General features: G+C 60.2%; 1 protein-coding gene across 1 annotated transcript in view; it reads left to right on the top strand.

Annotated features, from left to right (window-relative positions):
• The window catches only part of Abcc6 (ATP binding cassette subfamily C member 6), a 40,137-nt gene extending 23,959 nt beyond the window's left edge, over positions 1-16,178 (top strand). The window contains 13 exon segments of the mRNA XM_071605493.1: positions 1,430-1,604; positions 2,846-2,921; positions 4,309-4,429; positions 5,187-5,394; positions 6,926-7,236; positions 8,149-8,348; positions 8,970-9,096; positions 10,071-10,172; positions 11,000-11,146; positions 12,528-12,686; positions 12,769-12,935; positions 15,193-15,387; positions 15,684-16,178. Coding sequence (XP_071461594.1) covers positions 1,430-1,604; positions 2,846-2,921; positions 4,309-4,429; positions 5,187-5,394; positions 6,926-7,236; positions 8,149-8,348; positions 8,970-9,096; positions 10,071-10,172; positions 11,000-11,146; positions 12,528-12,686; positions 12,769-12,935; positions 15,193-15,387; positions 15,684-15,792 — 2,097 coding nt within the window. The 3' untranslated portion in view covers positions 15,793-16,178.
• The last annotated feature ends 638 nt before the right edge of the window (positions 16,179-16,816 follow it).

Raw genomic sequence — 16,816 nt, 5'->3', positions numbered from 1 at the left:
CCCATTAGGGCTTTAATCTTATTGTTATTGATCTCTTTAGGGTTTTTTAAATATTCTCTTGATTCAGTCTTAGTAGGTTGTGTGTCTAGAAATTCATCAAGTTTTTGTGCAGATTTCCCAATCTATCGGAAATATAAGTTCTCAAACTACAACCTGGTGATCCTTTGGGTTTCGTGATATCTTGTGATACTCCCTTGACATCTCTGATTCTCTCTCTGTCAGTTTGGTTAAGGGTTTATCAACCTTCCTTATCTCTTCAAAGAACCAAATCATTGTTCCGTTGATCATTTGTATTGCTCTCTTTTTAAATATTTTTTTAGTTATACCTGGACACAATATCTTTATTTTCTTTATTCATTTTTCCGTGGTGCTGAGCATCCCACGTGCGAGGCAAGCGCTCTGCCCCTGAGCCCAGCCCCCGCCCCTGTATTGCACTTTTAAGCCTCTGTGTGGTCAGTTCCAGCTCTGACCCTTGTTATTTTTACTGGTTTTACGCTGGGTCTGTTCTTGGTTTTCGAAGACCTTGAACCCCGCCACTGGGTTGTTTATTGGAGGTCTCTCTGATTTTTTAGAGCAGGCGCTCGGAGCTGTGACCTTCCCCTGACACCTGCCCTCTCTGTGTCCCTCAGGTTCTGAGATGTCGCGTTTCCGTTTGATCTTAGGAATTTTTTAACTCCCCTCTGATTTCGCCCATGGCCCACTGGTCCTTCAAAAGTGCGTCGTTGTTCAATCTTTTGCAGTTGACTCGCGGTTCCCTTCCGTGACGAACTGATCAGATACCTGAGCGTATTTAAAGTTGGGGGTGTCGTTGGGACTTGCTTTAGGGCTTGAGACACGCTCGGTTTGGAGAAGGATCTGTGAGCTGCTGAGCCCAGCGGCCCTCAGTGTGAGCATCTCTGGTTAAACTACTCGAGATCTCGCGGCGTCGCGATGGCGCAGAAGTGACAGGCATCCCGTAGAAAGCCGCACTTTGAATTCTGGTCGGGGCACTGCTTCCTGGCTTGTGATGTGTGATCCAGCCCTTTCTGGTGACACTGGGCAGCGGTGGGCCATCACCGCTCCTGGCCAGCCAGCCATCAGCCTTGGGGAAGCCAAGGCTCCACCGTGGACCTCCCTGCTGAGCAACGTCACTTAGGGTATTCTCAGCACATGATGGTCTCCTGGGGATCCCCACCTGGTTGCTATGGCAACTCCCCGTTTGTAGCTGAGCATCTCCCCGCTGTGCCCGGTCCTGGGCCAGTTTCCAATGAGCCCAGTGTCCCCAGATGGCGGGAGGCCCCTCCGCGTCTCTCCTTGGATGTCTCCCAGAAAGAGGGCAGGACAGGAGAAGGGCGTGCGCCCCGCTGTGAGCCTGGGGGTGCCCCCCCTCCCGCTTGGACTTCCAAAGACTGGCCGAGCCCAGGAGTGTGACCCCCCCTTCCCTGCCCAGACGCGGATCCTCGTGACCCACACGCACCACGTGCTGCCCCAGGCCGACTGCATCGTGGTGCTGGCCGAGGGGGCCATTGCGGAGATGGGCACCTACCAGGAGCTTCTGCGGAGGAAGGGGGCCCTGGTGGCCCTCCTGGAGGCAGCCAGACCGCAAGCAGGCGGAGCCCAAGGAGGTAGAGCTGGGCTTTGGGGACTCCGTCCTGGTTCCTGCCACCCCAGGGAGGGCTCCGAGGGTCCCGCTGGCGCACAGTAGGTGTGGGCCCAGGCCTGGAAGCAGATGGCTCTGCAGGGGGTCACCTCTGCCCCAGGCAGAGCCCGAGGCTGCACCTGGCACCTCCGTCATCATGGGCCACCTCGCCCCTTTCTCATAACGGCCCCGCCAGGCACGTGCGGTCCCCGCTGCCATCTCACAGAGGAGGACACGGAGGCAGAGAGCTTTATGCCATTCGCTCAAGGCCACAGAGGAGAACCGGGGCGTGTTCAGACCCGAGGGTCCATGCTCAGAGCTGCCTCACGGGCCGAGCGAGGTCTGAGGTGCCTGGGCTCCGGACCCACCAGAGACGAGCCTGCTGGCCAGCAGTGAGGTCCCCAGGCAAAGCCAGCCCTGCCAGGCCACCCCCGAGTGCCAAGCAGCAGCTGGTGACAGCTCGCTGAAGTCAGCTCCGAGGAGGAGCACAGTGCCCCTCTGAAGCTGGCGAAGCCTCTGTCTCTCAGAGGAGGACGCTGAGTCCAGGAGTTGAGGACCTGGTCCAATGTGACACCCACGGCTTATCCGTGGCAGGGCTGGGACGTGAGCCCAGGCGACGGGACTCCGAGGAATAAGCTTTTAACCACAAAGCGCTACGTGCCCTCCCTGGGCACCTGTCTGGTGACAGCTGCTCAGCACAGGCCCGCCCTCCTCAGACCCCTGTTGGTACACAGTGTCACCGCCCAGGAGCTTCAAGATAGAATCTGCCCATTTGTATCAGTCCGTTTCTGCCGGGTCAGTGCTGTGTGACAAACAGGCCCCAAACCCCAGCAGCCTGCTTTGGTTACTGGCCCCTCCTGGAGAGCGGGGCAGAGGTCCTTCCTGGGGAGGTGGCACCTGAGGTTGGGCTCAAGTTGTTCAGAAAAGGACATTCCAGGTACAAGGAACTGCTTGAGCAAAGGCACTGGGGAAACCGGAGGCCACTTGACCTGCTCAGTGCTGTTCCTCCAACCCCGGGGCTCGGCAGGTGCTCAGGGAACATTGAGGAATGAAAGGGTCCTGGGTGAACCCGGAGGGGTGCAGAGAGAGCACGCCCCCACGGCAGCAGGAGCCAGATCAGGGGGACAGGTGCTCAGAGGTCAAGGTCACATTGCACCGAGTGTCAAAGCTGGCATAAGGACCCTGTGGGGGACCCCACTGTGTGACAGAACTCCCTTGACCTTGTAGGAACGGAACCTGTGGCCAGTGCTGGTGACCCTGGTGGCTCCCCTGGAGGCAGGAGACCTGAGCACGGACCAGAGGGGTGAGTCCACTGTGGTGCTGGGTCCGGGAGGACCAGGCTGAGCGTGAAGCAGGGACCACTTGTGACCACAGCGTCTCGGGAGGACGATGCACCCAGAACTCCATCAGTCCACTGGCCAAAATGATGAAGTCCCCAGAAGGCCAGTTCACAGGGTGGACAATCTGCCCGCTGACGTGATGAGACCGTAAAGTGGGCCAGGGACTTCGTTGGAGCAGTCTGCCGGCCAGAGCGGGCAGCCCGCCTTCCAAGACAGAGGCCCACGCGGCCTGGCCGGCCCCAGCCGTCGCACAGACAGGCAAAGGCTCAGGTCAGCCAGGAGGCGTCGCTGGGCGCTGGCTGGTGACGAGACAGGAGCAGGCACCAGGAGGAGGCTCTGCTCCCAGCCCCTCCAGCCAGGGCCCAGTGGGACTCACCCCGGGGCCGTGAGCAGAGGACCTGATGGTGCCCTTCTTAGGAGGGTGGTCTTGCCAAACAGAGCACAAGACGCTGGGCGCCAGGCACCTGGACTTCAGTGTCAGTTGTTGGGGGGACATGCAGGGGGCCTTGAGGGTTTTTGGTCCTTGGGGGTATGAGACTGGGCACAGGCCCCCCTCTCCACCCACCGAGCCACCCTGGGAGGTCCCCTGAGTGAGATAACAAGCAATCCCGCCCAAGAGTCCTCAGCAAGATCCTGTAGGTAGGTGGGTAGGTAGGTGGGTGGGTGGGGAGACATGGTGGATGGATGGATGGACCAATGGATGACTCCCCAAAATGGATGGTAACAGGTGGGTACATGGATGAGACATGACAGACGTTATCTCCGTTGTGTAGCTGGGGAAACCGAGGCACAGAGTGGCTAAGTCAGCCCCTTGTCCTCACATGAACATTCAAGAAGGCTTAGCTGGGCACAGAGGCACACACCTGTGATCCCTGCTATTGGGAGGCTGAGGCAGGAGGATTGCAAGTTTGAGGCCAGCCTCAGCTACTTAGTGAGACTGTCCCAAAATAAAAAGGGCTGAGGGTGCAGCTCAGTGGTTGAGCATCCCTGGGTCCTATCAAGAAAGAAAGAAAGAGACAAAGAAGGAAAGAGAGAGAAAATAAAAGAAAAAAAATTCTTTATCATCTGAATTGTGCAGTGCGGCCTTCTGCCAGGCTGGACCGACAAGTCTTAGAGTAAACAGAAGAAGCAAAACAATTGCAGCAAATCTTACGCAAAAATGAAAACAAGGTCCACTCTGGAGGGCGGGTTTGGTGACTTGGGGACCTAGATGGCATTTAGCATGGCCCACAGTGGGTGAAGGGGGCAGCTGGGAGCCAGCCCCAGGGCTCGGTGGCGACCCACTTGCTGGGCTGGGCAGCCCCACCACGGGACAGTGGCTGACACGTCCTCCTTCCTGCTAAATGACAGGTCCGTCAGGTCGACCCCTGGAGGGGACGCCACCACTTCCGAAGGCCAGATGGCAGTTCTCCAAGACGACCCGGAGAGGGCAGGGTGGCCGGCAGCTGAGGACAGCATGCCGCATGGCCGGGTAACCACCAGTGGCTGCCTCTCCCAGGCCCGGGTCCCCGCAGATGAGCACGGGGCGGGGGATGGGGGTGGGGGGCAGGGAGGACACTGACCTTTATCGAGCACCTGCTAAGTCCAAGTGAGATTCCAGACCCTCGTGACTCTCCGTCCTCTCAGCCGCCCTGAGAAGTGACAGGTCCACTTCAGAGACGGAGAAACTGAGGTCTGAGAGAGTGAAGGGCTTGTCCATCTGGCCACGCCGGGACTGAAATCTAGGGCAGCCCAGATCCAAAGCTCCGGCTGTTCCTCCCTTCCGGGCCTCTCTGCCTGTCCACCTCGTCATCTACCCACATGCACCCTGTGCCCACTCCATTCGTCCCCCACCCCCTGTCACCCCATCCTGCCCTCTGAACACCCAGCCATACGTCTGTCTGTCCACCTGTCCCTCCATCCATCCACCTGCCCACCCGCCCATTCACTCCTTCTTCGTCCATTTGCTTATCCACCCGGGGCAGGGTCTCTGCCATGGAGGAGGGACACGCTCTGTCCTCAGTGTCCTCATCTGGAGTGAGCAGAGAGACGTGCCTGTCCCCAAGGAGGTGTTCAAGGAAATCCTCCCAACCAGAAGTCACCCAGCCGGTCACCTCTGAGCTTCCCGAGGGCCCCTGGGGTCCACAGCAGAAGGGGGTCCCCAGGCCTGCAGGAGGGCGGCCTCCTGGGGAGCACTGAGGTCTGCCGTCCTCCGCCTGCCTGACCCCCCTCGGCCTCGTGTGCTGCAGGTGAAGGCCGCCATGTACCTGACCTACCTGCGGGCCGTGGGCACCCCGCTCTGCGCCTACACGCTCTTCCTCTTCCTGTGCCAGCAGACGGCCTCCTTCTGCCAGGGCTACTGGCTGAGCCTGTGGGCGGACGACCCCATCGAGGCCGGGCGGCAGGAGCACACGGCCCTGCGGGGCGGGGTCTTCGCGCTTCTCGGCTGCCTCCAAGGTACCCCTCGCCCGCGTCCCCCATTCCTCCCCCTCCTGCTCTGTGACGTGGGGCTCCCTGTCCCCCGTGTAGCATGTCCCAGGACCAAGAGAGACCTGTGTCCCTAAGACGGGGCTGGAGTCCTGGGGGCGGCTGGCAGGACACAGCCAACCTTCTCTGGAATCCTCAGACTTTCTCCCAGCCGCTCCTCACACGCAGAGGGCAGCTCTGTCCCCTCCCAAGCCAGACCCCTCCTAACAGACATGCCAGGGCCACTGTCACCTCCCATCTTCCCCTTTCTTCAAATATTGAAATCCTGCCAGGTGCAGGTGCACACCTGTAATCCCAGCCACTCGGGAGGCTGAGGCAGGAGGACTGCAAGTTTGAGGCCAGCCTCAGCAACTTAGCGAGGCCCTAATCAACTTAGCGAGACCCTGTCTCAAGATAAAAACTAAAATGAGTCGGGGGTGTGGCTCGGTGGCTAAGCACCCCTGGGCTCAATCCCTGTCCCCAAAATCAATTAGTTAAAATGAAGTATCTACTCCAACGACTGCAGGTTCACACGCAGTTGTAAGAAATAACGGGGACAGACCCTCGCACCCTCTGCCTGACTTATCCTGTGGTGACGTGTTGCGGAATGACAGCTTGTCCCAGCAGGGAGCTTGGCCTGGGCAGTGCACTGACCGTATTCAGAGGCGCCCAGGTTCACCTGTACACGTGGACGTGTTCACTAGGATGCAGTTTTATCATTGGTGTAGCCACCGCCACACTCAAGGGCAGGACCAACCACAGCCACCGGGTCCCCTGGGTGGCCCTTATTCGCACCCCCACCCCCGCCATCAAATGGATGTCAGATCTGAAAGCGTGAGGCCCTTCTGGTCCCAAGAACTCAGGGACCTACCTGCTCACCGGAGCTGGGTGTGGCGTGCAATGTCAGCCCCGAGGGATCAGAGAGGGAGTCGTCAGCCAAGCCCTGGCACTGATGCAAAGCCCCATTTGGGGGACACGTTCCCCTCTGAAAATCTTTCACATCCGCCTGTTGTTTGATCAGGAGGTGACAGGAGCCTCCCAGCCCCGTGGGCACCCCGTCCCAGGTGCCGTCCCCCGTCAGTTACCTCCCGAGGGCTGCTGGGAAACCCGTTGGTACCAGGGCGGGAACTCGGTGCCCTCGGGACAGCAGGGACGGGTGTCAGCGGGGTTGGCACCTTGAGAGCCTCGGAGGGAGGACCCAGCCCACCAAAGCCCCTGACCTGGCCTCTGGTGGCTGCCACGTCCCCGCCTGGTGGACGTGTCGCTCCGGTGGCCACCTCTGTCTTCACATCATCTTCTTGCCCGTGTCCACTGTCCCCTTTTAAGGACACCAGACATTCCGTGGGCCCCGTCCCAAGTCCAGGATGGTCTTTAATCACATGTGCCAAGGCCCTCTTTCCGAATCAGACTCTCTCTGAAGTTCTGGGTCGGCAGGAATCTGGGGGGACGCTATTCGACCCCCTGGAAGGGGGGTTCATCAAGGCCGGGTCACAAGGCCTCGCGCTGCCTTCTCTCCCTCCAGCCATCGGGCTGTTGGCCTCCACGGCCGCCGTGGTCCTGGGCGGCGTCCGGGCGTCCCGCCTGCTCTTCCGGGGGCTCCTGTGGGACGTGGCCCGGTCACCCATCGGCTTCTTTGAGCGGACGCCCGTCGGGAACCTGCTGAACCGCTTCTCCAAGGAGACGGACACCGTGGACGTGGACATCCCCGACAAGGCCCGGTCCCTGCTGATCTCTGCCTTCGGGCTCCTGGAGGCGGGCCTGGCAGTGTCCACGGCCACGCCCCTGGCCCTGGTGGCCATCCTGCCGCTGCTGGTCCTGTACGCGGGGCTCCAGGTAGGGAGGCTCCCGGGACGGCCGAGGCCACCTCTGCCAGCCCCGTCTCTGGGCAGGACTCAGTGTGAGGGGGTCCGTCCAGCGGGGCCCCTGGGCTGGCCCTGGATGAACCCCAACCACCTCGTGTCTGACCGTGTCCTGCTGTGGGGATGCGCTGCCGCGGCTTCCTCTCCACCCGTTGGGAGCCGGGCAGGGTCCCCAGGGCCTCCGCGCCGACTGGATTAGGCTAGACTCTTTCCATTGCCGGGACCGGACACCCCTCGACTTGGCCTAAACAAAAGACCAGACAGGAGTGGCAGTGGCTTGCCCCCTGGTGTGCCCCAGCCACCCCCAGACACCTGTGCTCTGGGGTCTCAAAGCGCAGCCCCAGGAGCAGCATCCGGATCAGCCAGGAGCTGGGAGGGACGCGAGGCTGTAGGCTTGGTGTTCAGCAGATGCCCAGAGCCTGTCCCCGCAACCACATGCCACGCGTCGCGTGTTACCCAGGGTGTGACTCCCGGGATCACCAGGCGCATCGGATTGACCAACTGCTTTGCTCCCACGAGGACCTTCCCTAAAGGAAAGCTGACCTCAGTGTTGGGTAGTGAGCCTCTTAAACGAGGTTGGTGGTGTCTGAACCTCGGCTTTTAAAAGATAACGAGCTAAAGGGATGTCACGTAGGGATCCTGATTGAGTCGTTCTGGGGCCTGGAGGTTTTCAAACCTCCCCAGATGATTTTCAAAAGGATCTTGGAACTCTGATTCTGCAAGGAGATGGGAGCCCAGAGAGGGCAAGACACTGGCCCCAGGTCACACAGGAAGCTGGTAACAGAGATGGGTCTAGGTCCTGCGCCTGGGGCTCCCTGGGCCTCTGGAAGCCATCTCTGTGTGTCTCTGGCTTCTCCTTTCCCCGACCCTCCCCATCCTGCCTCAGAGCCTGTATGTGGCCACCTCATGCCAGCTGAGACGACTCGATTCAGCCAGCTACTCCTCTGTGTGTTCCCACGTGGCCGAGACATTCCAGGGCAGCGCGGTGGTGAGGGCCTTCCGCGCCCAGGGCCTCTTTGTGGCTCAGAGTGACGCCCTCATGGACGAAAACCAGAGGGTCAGTTTCCCGCGACTGGTGGTCGACAGGTAGGAAGACCCTGGGGGCAGAGAAGACCCTGTAAGCATCGGTGTCTGCAGAGGGGGAGACCTGAGGTCATGCCGTGTGACTAGAGCGGCCAGGGCTCTCTGAGGCCAAGGCTGGACGCCCTGGACGGTCTCTGGGCTCACACCGTGAGCCTACAGAGCCTGGCCCGAGTGGTCCCCCACAGCCAGGGAACAGGGCACAGAGGAAGGAGCTCGGTTGCCAGGCAACTGGACCAGTCTCTGTTGCCTTGGCAACAAAGGAGCTACTCAGCCTCCCTGGTCTCCAAGCTTTGAGCACAGTCTCGGGTTCAAATCCCGGCTCTGCCACTTACTAGCTGGATGTTCCTGGACAAGTTACGCAGTCTCTCTGAGCTTCATGAACCAACCCGGAGCCACCTCGGGGCGGTGACAGGATTAAATAAGCACTCAGCGGTGACATTTGTAACCCGCTCGTGATGTGCCTGGTGCTGTTCTGAGCCACCTGTATTCACTTGAGCCCATCGTCCCACAAAGCAGGTGTTATAGATGACGGTGGTGAACGCGAAGGTCAGGAACCTACCCACAGAAGCAGGTCCCGGGGATGAGAGCACCAGCTGACCCTGCTGTCACCTGCTCCCTCTGCAGGTGGCTGGCGGCCAACATGGAGCTCCTGGGCAACGGGCTGGTGTTGGTGGCCGCCATGTGCGCGGCGCTGAGCAAGGCCCACCTCAGCGCCGGCATCGTGGGCTTCTCTGTCTCAGCTGCCCTCCAGGTACTACTGGACCAGAGAGGGTGCATAGCTCTCTCAAGGATACACAGCATGACTCAGGTCCAGATTCCACCCTGACAGCTTCCGGCCAGGGCAGATTGGGGACAGACTCCTGCCAGTAGGGCCGTCTAGCACCCCAGCCCCTACAGCCAGGCGGTTAGGGAAATCCGGTACCTCTCCAGACCTCAGGCAGGGCCTTCCCGCGGGAGTCACCTGAGACCCAATCAGCACTCCCGCCACGCCCCACGTTGCCGGGGCAGCTGGGACAGAGACTGAGTGCCCTTCCAGAGCACTGACATTTGAACTCTGAATAAGGAATGTCAGGTCATGACCTCAGTGGGGTTTGTTATGAGCAAGGTGCTGTCCTAAGAGCTTGGTAAATAGTCACTCACTTAATCCTGCCCAGGCCCCCATCCAGGAGGCACAGGGAAAAGCCGGCCGGGGGCGGGAGGATGAGGAGTGTGTCCACTTCCACAGGCTGGGAGGGACGCTCTGAGGACCCTCTGTGGGGGACAGGAAGCTGGAGAGCGTCGGGGCAGTGCAGAAGGGGTCCCGGGGAAAGGCCCCAAGGGGCATCCCTGATGTGTTAGAGGCTCAGCAATAAGCCAGGTGTGGCTGAGAGGGTGAGGTGGCAAGTGTGGGGTGAGCGTGGAATTGACCATGGGCCCTCGTTAAGGAGCTTGGAGTGGCTCTGGGTATGACTGGGAATCACTGGGCGCCCTCTGGGGAAGCTGTCGGGATGGAATCTGGACCTGACTCATGCTGTGTGTCCTGCACCCTCTCTGGTCTGAGGGTTTCTTTCTGCTCTGTATGATTCCACTGAAGGCAGGGGGGACTTGTTTGGGTGGAGGCCAAATCCCATCCCTTTATTCCTTGAATCCAGCCTCCCAGCCCCGGCCTTGGGGGCAGTGTGGGGAGGGAGGAGGGCTGGTACGAGCCCCCAGGGCACACCTGGCTGAGGTGTCCTCTTGCACCAGGTGACCCAGACTCTGCAGTGGGTGGTTCGCAACTGGACAGACCTGGAGAACAGCATCGTGTCCGTGGAGCGCATGCGGGACTACGCCCGCACAGCCAAGGAGGTGAGGGGGACAGCTGGACGCACCGGGCAGGGCCCAGGACCAGGTCTGCAGTGGGCTTTGGAGCCTGCACCCTTTTCTGTGTCACTAGCCCCGCAACCCTAGGTTGGAGTGAGGGACAGAGCAAGAGCAGTAGTTAAGATCATCAAGCCCTGCTTCCTACCTTCAGCAAGTGACAGAGGACCAGGGCACAGGAACAGCGATGTTCCGGGCACACTCCAGCAACGGCACTCCATCATAGTTAACAGTTACCTAGCAACACGGCGCCAAGACAGTGACGTTGGAGAAACACGATGGCAACGTTCTAGCAACTTCAGAACCCAGAACAGAAACGTAACGTCCCACAGTGTCCCCTGTCCCAGGAGAGCCAATCAGAGCCTGCCCGGAAGAGTCAGCCTGGGTTCCACCCACTGTGGACACTCGGGACGGGTTCTCTGCTCTTAGTGTCTGTCCCCATTTCACAGATGAAGCCAAGGCTCTGTTGAGGTCAACAAGGGTCTGTTGAGGTCCCAGGAACAGCACAGGCAGGGCCAATCCCCCCACCGCGCTGTCTTGATCCTTCAAAGACACAAAGGGGAGCGCCCCCTCCTGCCCCTGGATATTTTTTTCAGCATCAACAGTGACAAACAATAGCAAGAGATAAAAGGGGGCCACTTTGGGGATGCCAGATGTAATCTGCCATCGGCCCTGCTGTCTCCCGTTTGATTTCCACGACTCTGAGAACAGCAGTACACGTGGCCACCTTGCGGAGGGGGAAGCAGGCGCAGGCAGGCGGCCGCCATGGGAAACCTTGCAGGGAGCCTCTCTGACCCCGTGTCTCTCCTCGGCAGGCTCCCTGGAGGCTGCCCTCCTGCGCAGGCCGGCCTCCCTGGCCTCGCGGGGGACAGATCGAGTTCCGGAACTTTGGTCTGAGACACCGACCCGAGCTCCCGCTGGCTGTGCAGGGCGTGTCCTTCAAGATCCACGCGGGAGAGAAGGTGAGCGCCTGTCCCTGCACCCTTGGCACCCTTGAGGAGGCCGGCTCCAGCCTACATGTCCCCACTGGCTCTTGTTTCCACACCCTCCACCTCCCCACTGGACTCATCCTCCCCAAATCTGCTCTGGGGGGGACTTCCCCAGGCCACCTTGGTGTCCCAGAGGAGGCCTCTCTCTTCCTTCTCCTGCTGACCTTAACTGAACACCTACTACGTGCTGGGCAGAGCCCAACCTTCTGTTCATACCGTTCTGTTTGCTCGGGATGGCTGCCGCTTGGCCAGGCCTGAGCCGGGGCCAGTCGTGTCACGTCTACAGGACAGGAGTACCACTGCTGACCTCTGAGTTACTGTGACAGTTGACATAGCCCAGAGAAAGGACCCAGTGAGTGCCATGGACACGTGACCCTGGGTGACTGAACCAGTGGCGTGTTCACAGCCCAACACGGGGGTGCGAGGGTCCTACTTTAGCGGGGACCCTCCACCGATGCTCCTCCCTCCCGGCCACTCTGCTCAGCCTCCCTGCGGAGCCCCCAGCCTCCCTTCTCACCTCCTCCAACCTGGTCTCCGGGGTCTGCCTTTGAGAATGTCCTTCCCCTGGTCAATACTCCCCAGCTGCTGCCCTCCGTACGCCAGGGCTGAGCCACCTTGGGTGGGGCAGCTGCTTCTGGGCCAGCCGGGCCCAGGGTGCTGTGAAATCAGCCTGCTTTACCTGGGGTCCTCCCCGTCCCCGAACTCCCACTCACCCTTCAAGGCCCCACCCAAGCATGCCCTCCTTCCCAAGCCTCCCCTGAGCCCCACCAAGCCCACAGGGCAGCATGAAGGGCGCCCTCTGCCTCCCCTCAGCTGCTGTGCCCCTGAGTCAGCTCACCCCACTGTTTCCAAGAAGGGACAGTGACCAGTGAGGAGCAAGGACTTTTAGATTTCCGAATTCCTTGTGCTTTAAAGTGTGCGTGGCATATGGGGGGAGGACCCACCAATATCATTTTCTAAACAGCACTGACCCCCCCCCCCGTAGTCAGGCACTGAGTAGTAGCAAGAGAGTGAAACAGAGAAGGGCGGGGACAGATGAACTGATGGTCAGAGGGAAGGATGCGGGTGGACGGGGCAGGAGGGTGGACGGGAGGGAGGGCCTGGCTGGAGGGAGGGAGGAAAGGCTGGAGGTAGGTGGGTGGGTGGGGGACCTCGGGGTGAGGCGGGGAGAGAGGAGGAAGCCGTGCTGGACGGAAGGGCACACGGAGCGGTGGACACGCAGGTGCCCGAGGGATGGCACTGGACGGTCAGATCTTCAGCGCGGGGGAGGTCCCTTCCAAAGAGGTGCCCGCGACCTGGCCTTCCTCTGGCCAGGCCTGGTCCGAGCAGGCCCCGTCCTCCCGTTCCCCGGCAGGTGGGCATCGTGGGCAGGACGGGCGCCGGGAAGTCCTCGCTGGCGGGGGGCCTGCTGCGGCTCCAGGAGGCCGCTGAGGGCGGGGTCTGGATCGACGGGGTCCCCATCGCCCACGTGGGGCTGCACGCGCTGCGGTCCAGGATCACCATCATCCCCCAGGTGCGGCCCTGGGGGGCAGGGGGCGGGCCCAGGCGGGTGGGCGTGGCCGGGCCCCGCTGACCGCCGCCCCGCCCTCGGCCAGGACCCCGTCCTGTTCCCCGGCTCCCTGCGGATGAACCTGGACCTGCGGCAGGAGCACACGGACGAAGCCATCTGGGCGGCCTTGGAGACGGTGCAGCTCAGGGCCTTCGTGGCCAGCCTGCCCGGCCAGCTGCAGTACCAATGTGCCCACCAAGGAGACAACCTGAGGTACGGCCAGCCCCGCCCCCGAGGGACCGTCACCCCGTTAACCCACGCACCACCCGGGATCCGAACCCTCGGCACCGATCGCAGGGTCAAGTTCCTTCTTGCTCAATCAGCGTCTGCAAAGTCTTTACCCCACTCGGTATTTATCTGGCCACCAAGATGTCCTTGATGTTGGCGCTGACCTCACGGCCCCCGGGGCTCAGTGATGTCAGGTGTCGGCCTTTTCTTTAAAAAAAATTTAAGTGTGAGCAAAACACATAACAACCTTTAAAAATGCACAGTTCTGCGGTGCGGAGCACAGCTGCCAGTCGGCCAGCCCCAGTCCACGGAGGTCCTGGGGTGTCACCTGGTGACGTCACAGGGTCTTAGCTCGGGCAAGGCCACCCTGGCGTTTGTAGGCACGGATGTGCATTTCTCAGGACAGAGCCCCGTCATTACTCGATGCATGAAGAGCCACTCACACGACACGACTCCTCTTGCAAAACGGAAACTCTGTTCCGTAAGCACTAACTGTCCATCTCCCCTCCCCCAACTGTCCTCTCCCCTCTCCCAGCCAGCGCCACTCTGTCCCCTGTCTGTAGGTTTGACAGCCCGGTCTTCAGATGAGTGGACTCAGAGGAAGGGCTTTTCTGGCCTGGATTATTTCACTAGCACAGTGGCCTTGATGTTCCTCTGTAGCTGGGGTCAGAGTCTCTCTCCTTTTTTATTTTTATTTATTGTAGATGAACACCATCACTTTATTTTGTTTATTTATTTATTTTTTTAATGTGGTGCTGAGTTTTGAACCCAGTGCCTCACATGTGTGAGGCAAGCCCCAGCCCCAGCCCCAGAACCTCCTTCCTTTTTAAGACTGGGTAATATTTCATTGTGTGAAAAGACCCCAGTTGATCCACTTACCTGTCCCCAGGTGTGGATGTGTGGGTGGTCACCACCTTTTGGCTACTGGGAATAACTATGCTATGAACACAGGTGGAGAGAGGTTTGCAAACCAAGATGTTCTGCATTTAAACCCCCTACCCCGAGGGTGTCGGGAAAGGTCTGTGGGTGCGGTGGCTTCAGGCAGCGTTATCTTGGTGGGTCAGACGCCTGGGCTCAAATCCAGGCTCCCCCACTTCTAGATGTAGGACTACGGGCAAATTATCTAATGACCTGGGTATCAGTCTGCTCATCGGTAAAACGTGTCTAACGGTACCAACCCAGGGGGGGACGAAGCAAGTGGGTGAAACTTCGTGGTCTGCAGGAAACGAGAGTCATCTTCTGAATCCTCAGACACATTCTCACTAATCCCCTCTCACAGAGTCGCAAGCCGAGGCCTGAGGCTTGCCCAGGGCCACCCAGCTTGTAAGTGGTGAGGCTGGGGAAGGCCCAGGCACCGGGTGCTCACATGGCCATAGTAGGATCTGACTCTCTGAAGAGGCCCTGCTGAGCCGGGCCCAGTGGCACATGCCTGCCATCCCAGTGACTCCACCAGCTGAGGCAGGAGGATTGCAAGTTCAAGGTCAGCCTGTCTCAAATAAAAAGGGCTGGGGGTGTAGCTCAGCGATAGAGCACCCCCGGCTTCAATCCCTGGCACCAAAAAAAAAAAAAAATAATAATAATAATAATAATAATAATAATAATGAGGCCCTGTTATGTGGATGAACTGGTTTACTGAGGCAGGAAGCCAAGCATGGCAGGAAAAACCCAGCCAGGCTGAATCCCCAGAGGCCAGTTCCTTCCTGGGTCCAGGGCCTCACCAGCTGTGTGACCTTGAACTTGTACTTCCCTATCTACAATCAAGCAGCAGCTGCACGCTGAGGTTCTCTCTGACAAGCACCCACTTTTGTATGATTGACTCGGGGAGGGAGGATCCATGACTCAGAGGTCCTGGGTCAGAGTCTGGCTCCGCCAGCAGCCAGCACTGTGACCTCCCTGGGCCTGTGCCCTCCTCTGCCAGAAGCAGAGACCAGGACCCACTGATGTGGTCAATGACTGCGTGACACCCAGAGGGGTCTCCTGCATGATGAAAACCAGGGAGCAGAAATAGCCACGAACAGAGAGAGAGGGTAGCCCTGTCGCAGGTGAGGGACCGAGGCTCTGGATTTGAATGACCTGCCTACAGTCAGCCTGCTCAAAGACAGAAGGAAGGGGACGCCAGGCTCACCCTGGGGACAGGCCACGTAGGCCTACTCCTGCAGCCGCCCGGGGACCCGTTTGTGGGCAGGCTCTAGAAACTGTGACCTGCAGCAAACACTTCCAGCTGACTGTCCCCTCACTGCAGCGTGGGCCAGAAGCAGCTCCTGTGCCTGGCACGTGCCCTTCTCCGGAAAACCCAGATCCTCATCCTGGATGAGGCCACGGCCGCGGTGGACCCGGGGACGGAGCTGCAGATGCAGGCGGCCCTCGGGGGCTGGTTTGCCCGATGCACCGTCCTGCTCATCGCCCACCGCCTGCGCTCGGTGATGGACTGTGCCAGGTAGGGTGCCCTCTGGGGGGCCCTCGGGGACCACCACAGGGGACGAAGGGGGGGTGGGGTCGGGTGTGGAGCTGGAAGGGCTCTGGGGTGCACTGGGAGGGGCCCGGCAGGCAGCCGGCAGCACTGATGCCCAGAGGGGAAGGGAAGAGCCCTGGACACTGGCTTCCAATGTGGTCACACCGGCCAGGAAGGGGCTTGGGAGGTTGGAGTTCTGGGGGGCAAGCCTTGGAGCAGGGTGGGGCTCGCAGAGCTGCCTGGGTGGGGCTCCAGGGGCTACCCTGTCTTCTCTCCTGCAGGGTGCTGGTCATGGACAAGGGCCAGGTGGCAGAGAGCGGCAGCCCAGCCCAGCTGCTGGCCCACAAGGGCCTATTCTACAGGCTCGCCCAGGAGTCCGGCCTGGTCTGAGCCAGACCCCTCAACTGTCCCCTGGCCATCGTCAGTGGCTCCCCATGGTGGCAAGTCTAGACTGCTACAGAGGGAAAATGGCAGAGAAGGTGCCAATTGTCACGGACTATGGGACCCACGTGGACCCCCCAAGCTCCAGGGCAGCCCAGGCAAGGTCCACTCCGCCCGGCCCACCCTGGGGTCAGACGGCAGTGCCCCTCAGCCCTGGCTGGCCGCCAGACTCACTGGGAGCTCACGGACAGCCCCGCGCTCAGGCCCAACCCACATGGATTAAGCCAGACTCCCTGGGGCTGGGGCTGGGGTGCGTGCAACTTCTCCCAAATGAACTGTATTTTGAGATGATTCTAATCTAACCGGCCACTTTAAGAAGGAATATGGAGAGATCACCGTGCCTCCTGCCCTGTTTCTCCCGGGGGGGGGGGGGTGACATCTTGCCAAGCTCTAGTGCAAGATCACAAGCAGGACTTGACACTGATCCGACGCCCCTGTGGTTCACACCTCAGTTTTGTTCGTGGGTGCATGGGGTTCCCACGCGCACCTCCCTGGTGGGGAAATGCAGTCGTCCCACACCCAGGACCCCTCCTGCGGCCGTTCTGCAGCCCGCCTACCCCCATGGCCCCCCACACCTGCTGATCTGTTTTCTATTTTGATAGATAAACTGTTAAAGCCATGATCGAAGCATCAGCCAGGAGTGAGGAGGGCTGTCCCATGCCTCCCTGTAGAGAAGCTCCAAGGAGTGTCTTGTCCCACCTGGACACACAGCCAGGTCCCCCTCACAGAGACGGGCCCCCTCCAGGCACAAGCAAGCACGGCACACACACTCAGTTCCCAGAACAGAGGTGCCAGGACTCGTGGCCCCAGTGGGAGAACCCACCCAGGACTCTGCACATTTCACGCACATGGCTGCAAAGACCAAAGTCCAGCTGCGTTCCAGGGCAGCCCCAGAGGCCATCAGAACGCCCCGAGTGATTCTGGTCACTCTCATACTGCAGACGGTACTGAAAGCCAAGCACTTGCTTTAACC

The sequence above is a fragment of the Marmota flaviventris genome, chromosome 19, assembly GCF_047511675.1.
Source record: "Marmota flaviventris isolate mMarFla1 chromosome 19, mMarFla1.hap1, whole genome shotgun sequence".
NCBI classification, from domain to species: domain Eukaryota; kingdom Metazoa; phylum Chordata; class Mammalia; order Rodentia; family Sciuridae; genus Marmota; species Marmota flaviventris.
This window is presented reverse-complemented; position numbering and strand designations above follow the sequence as displayed.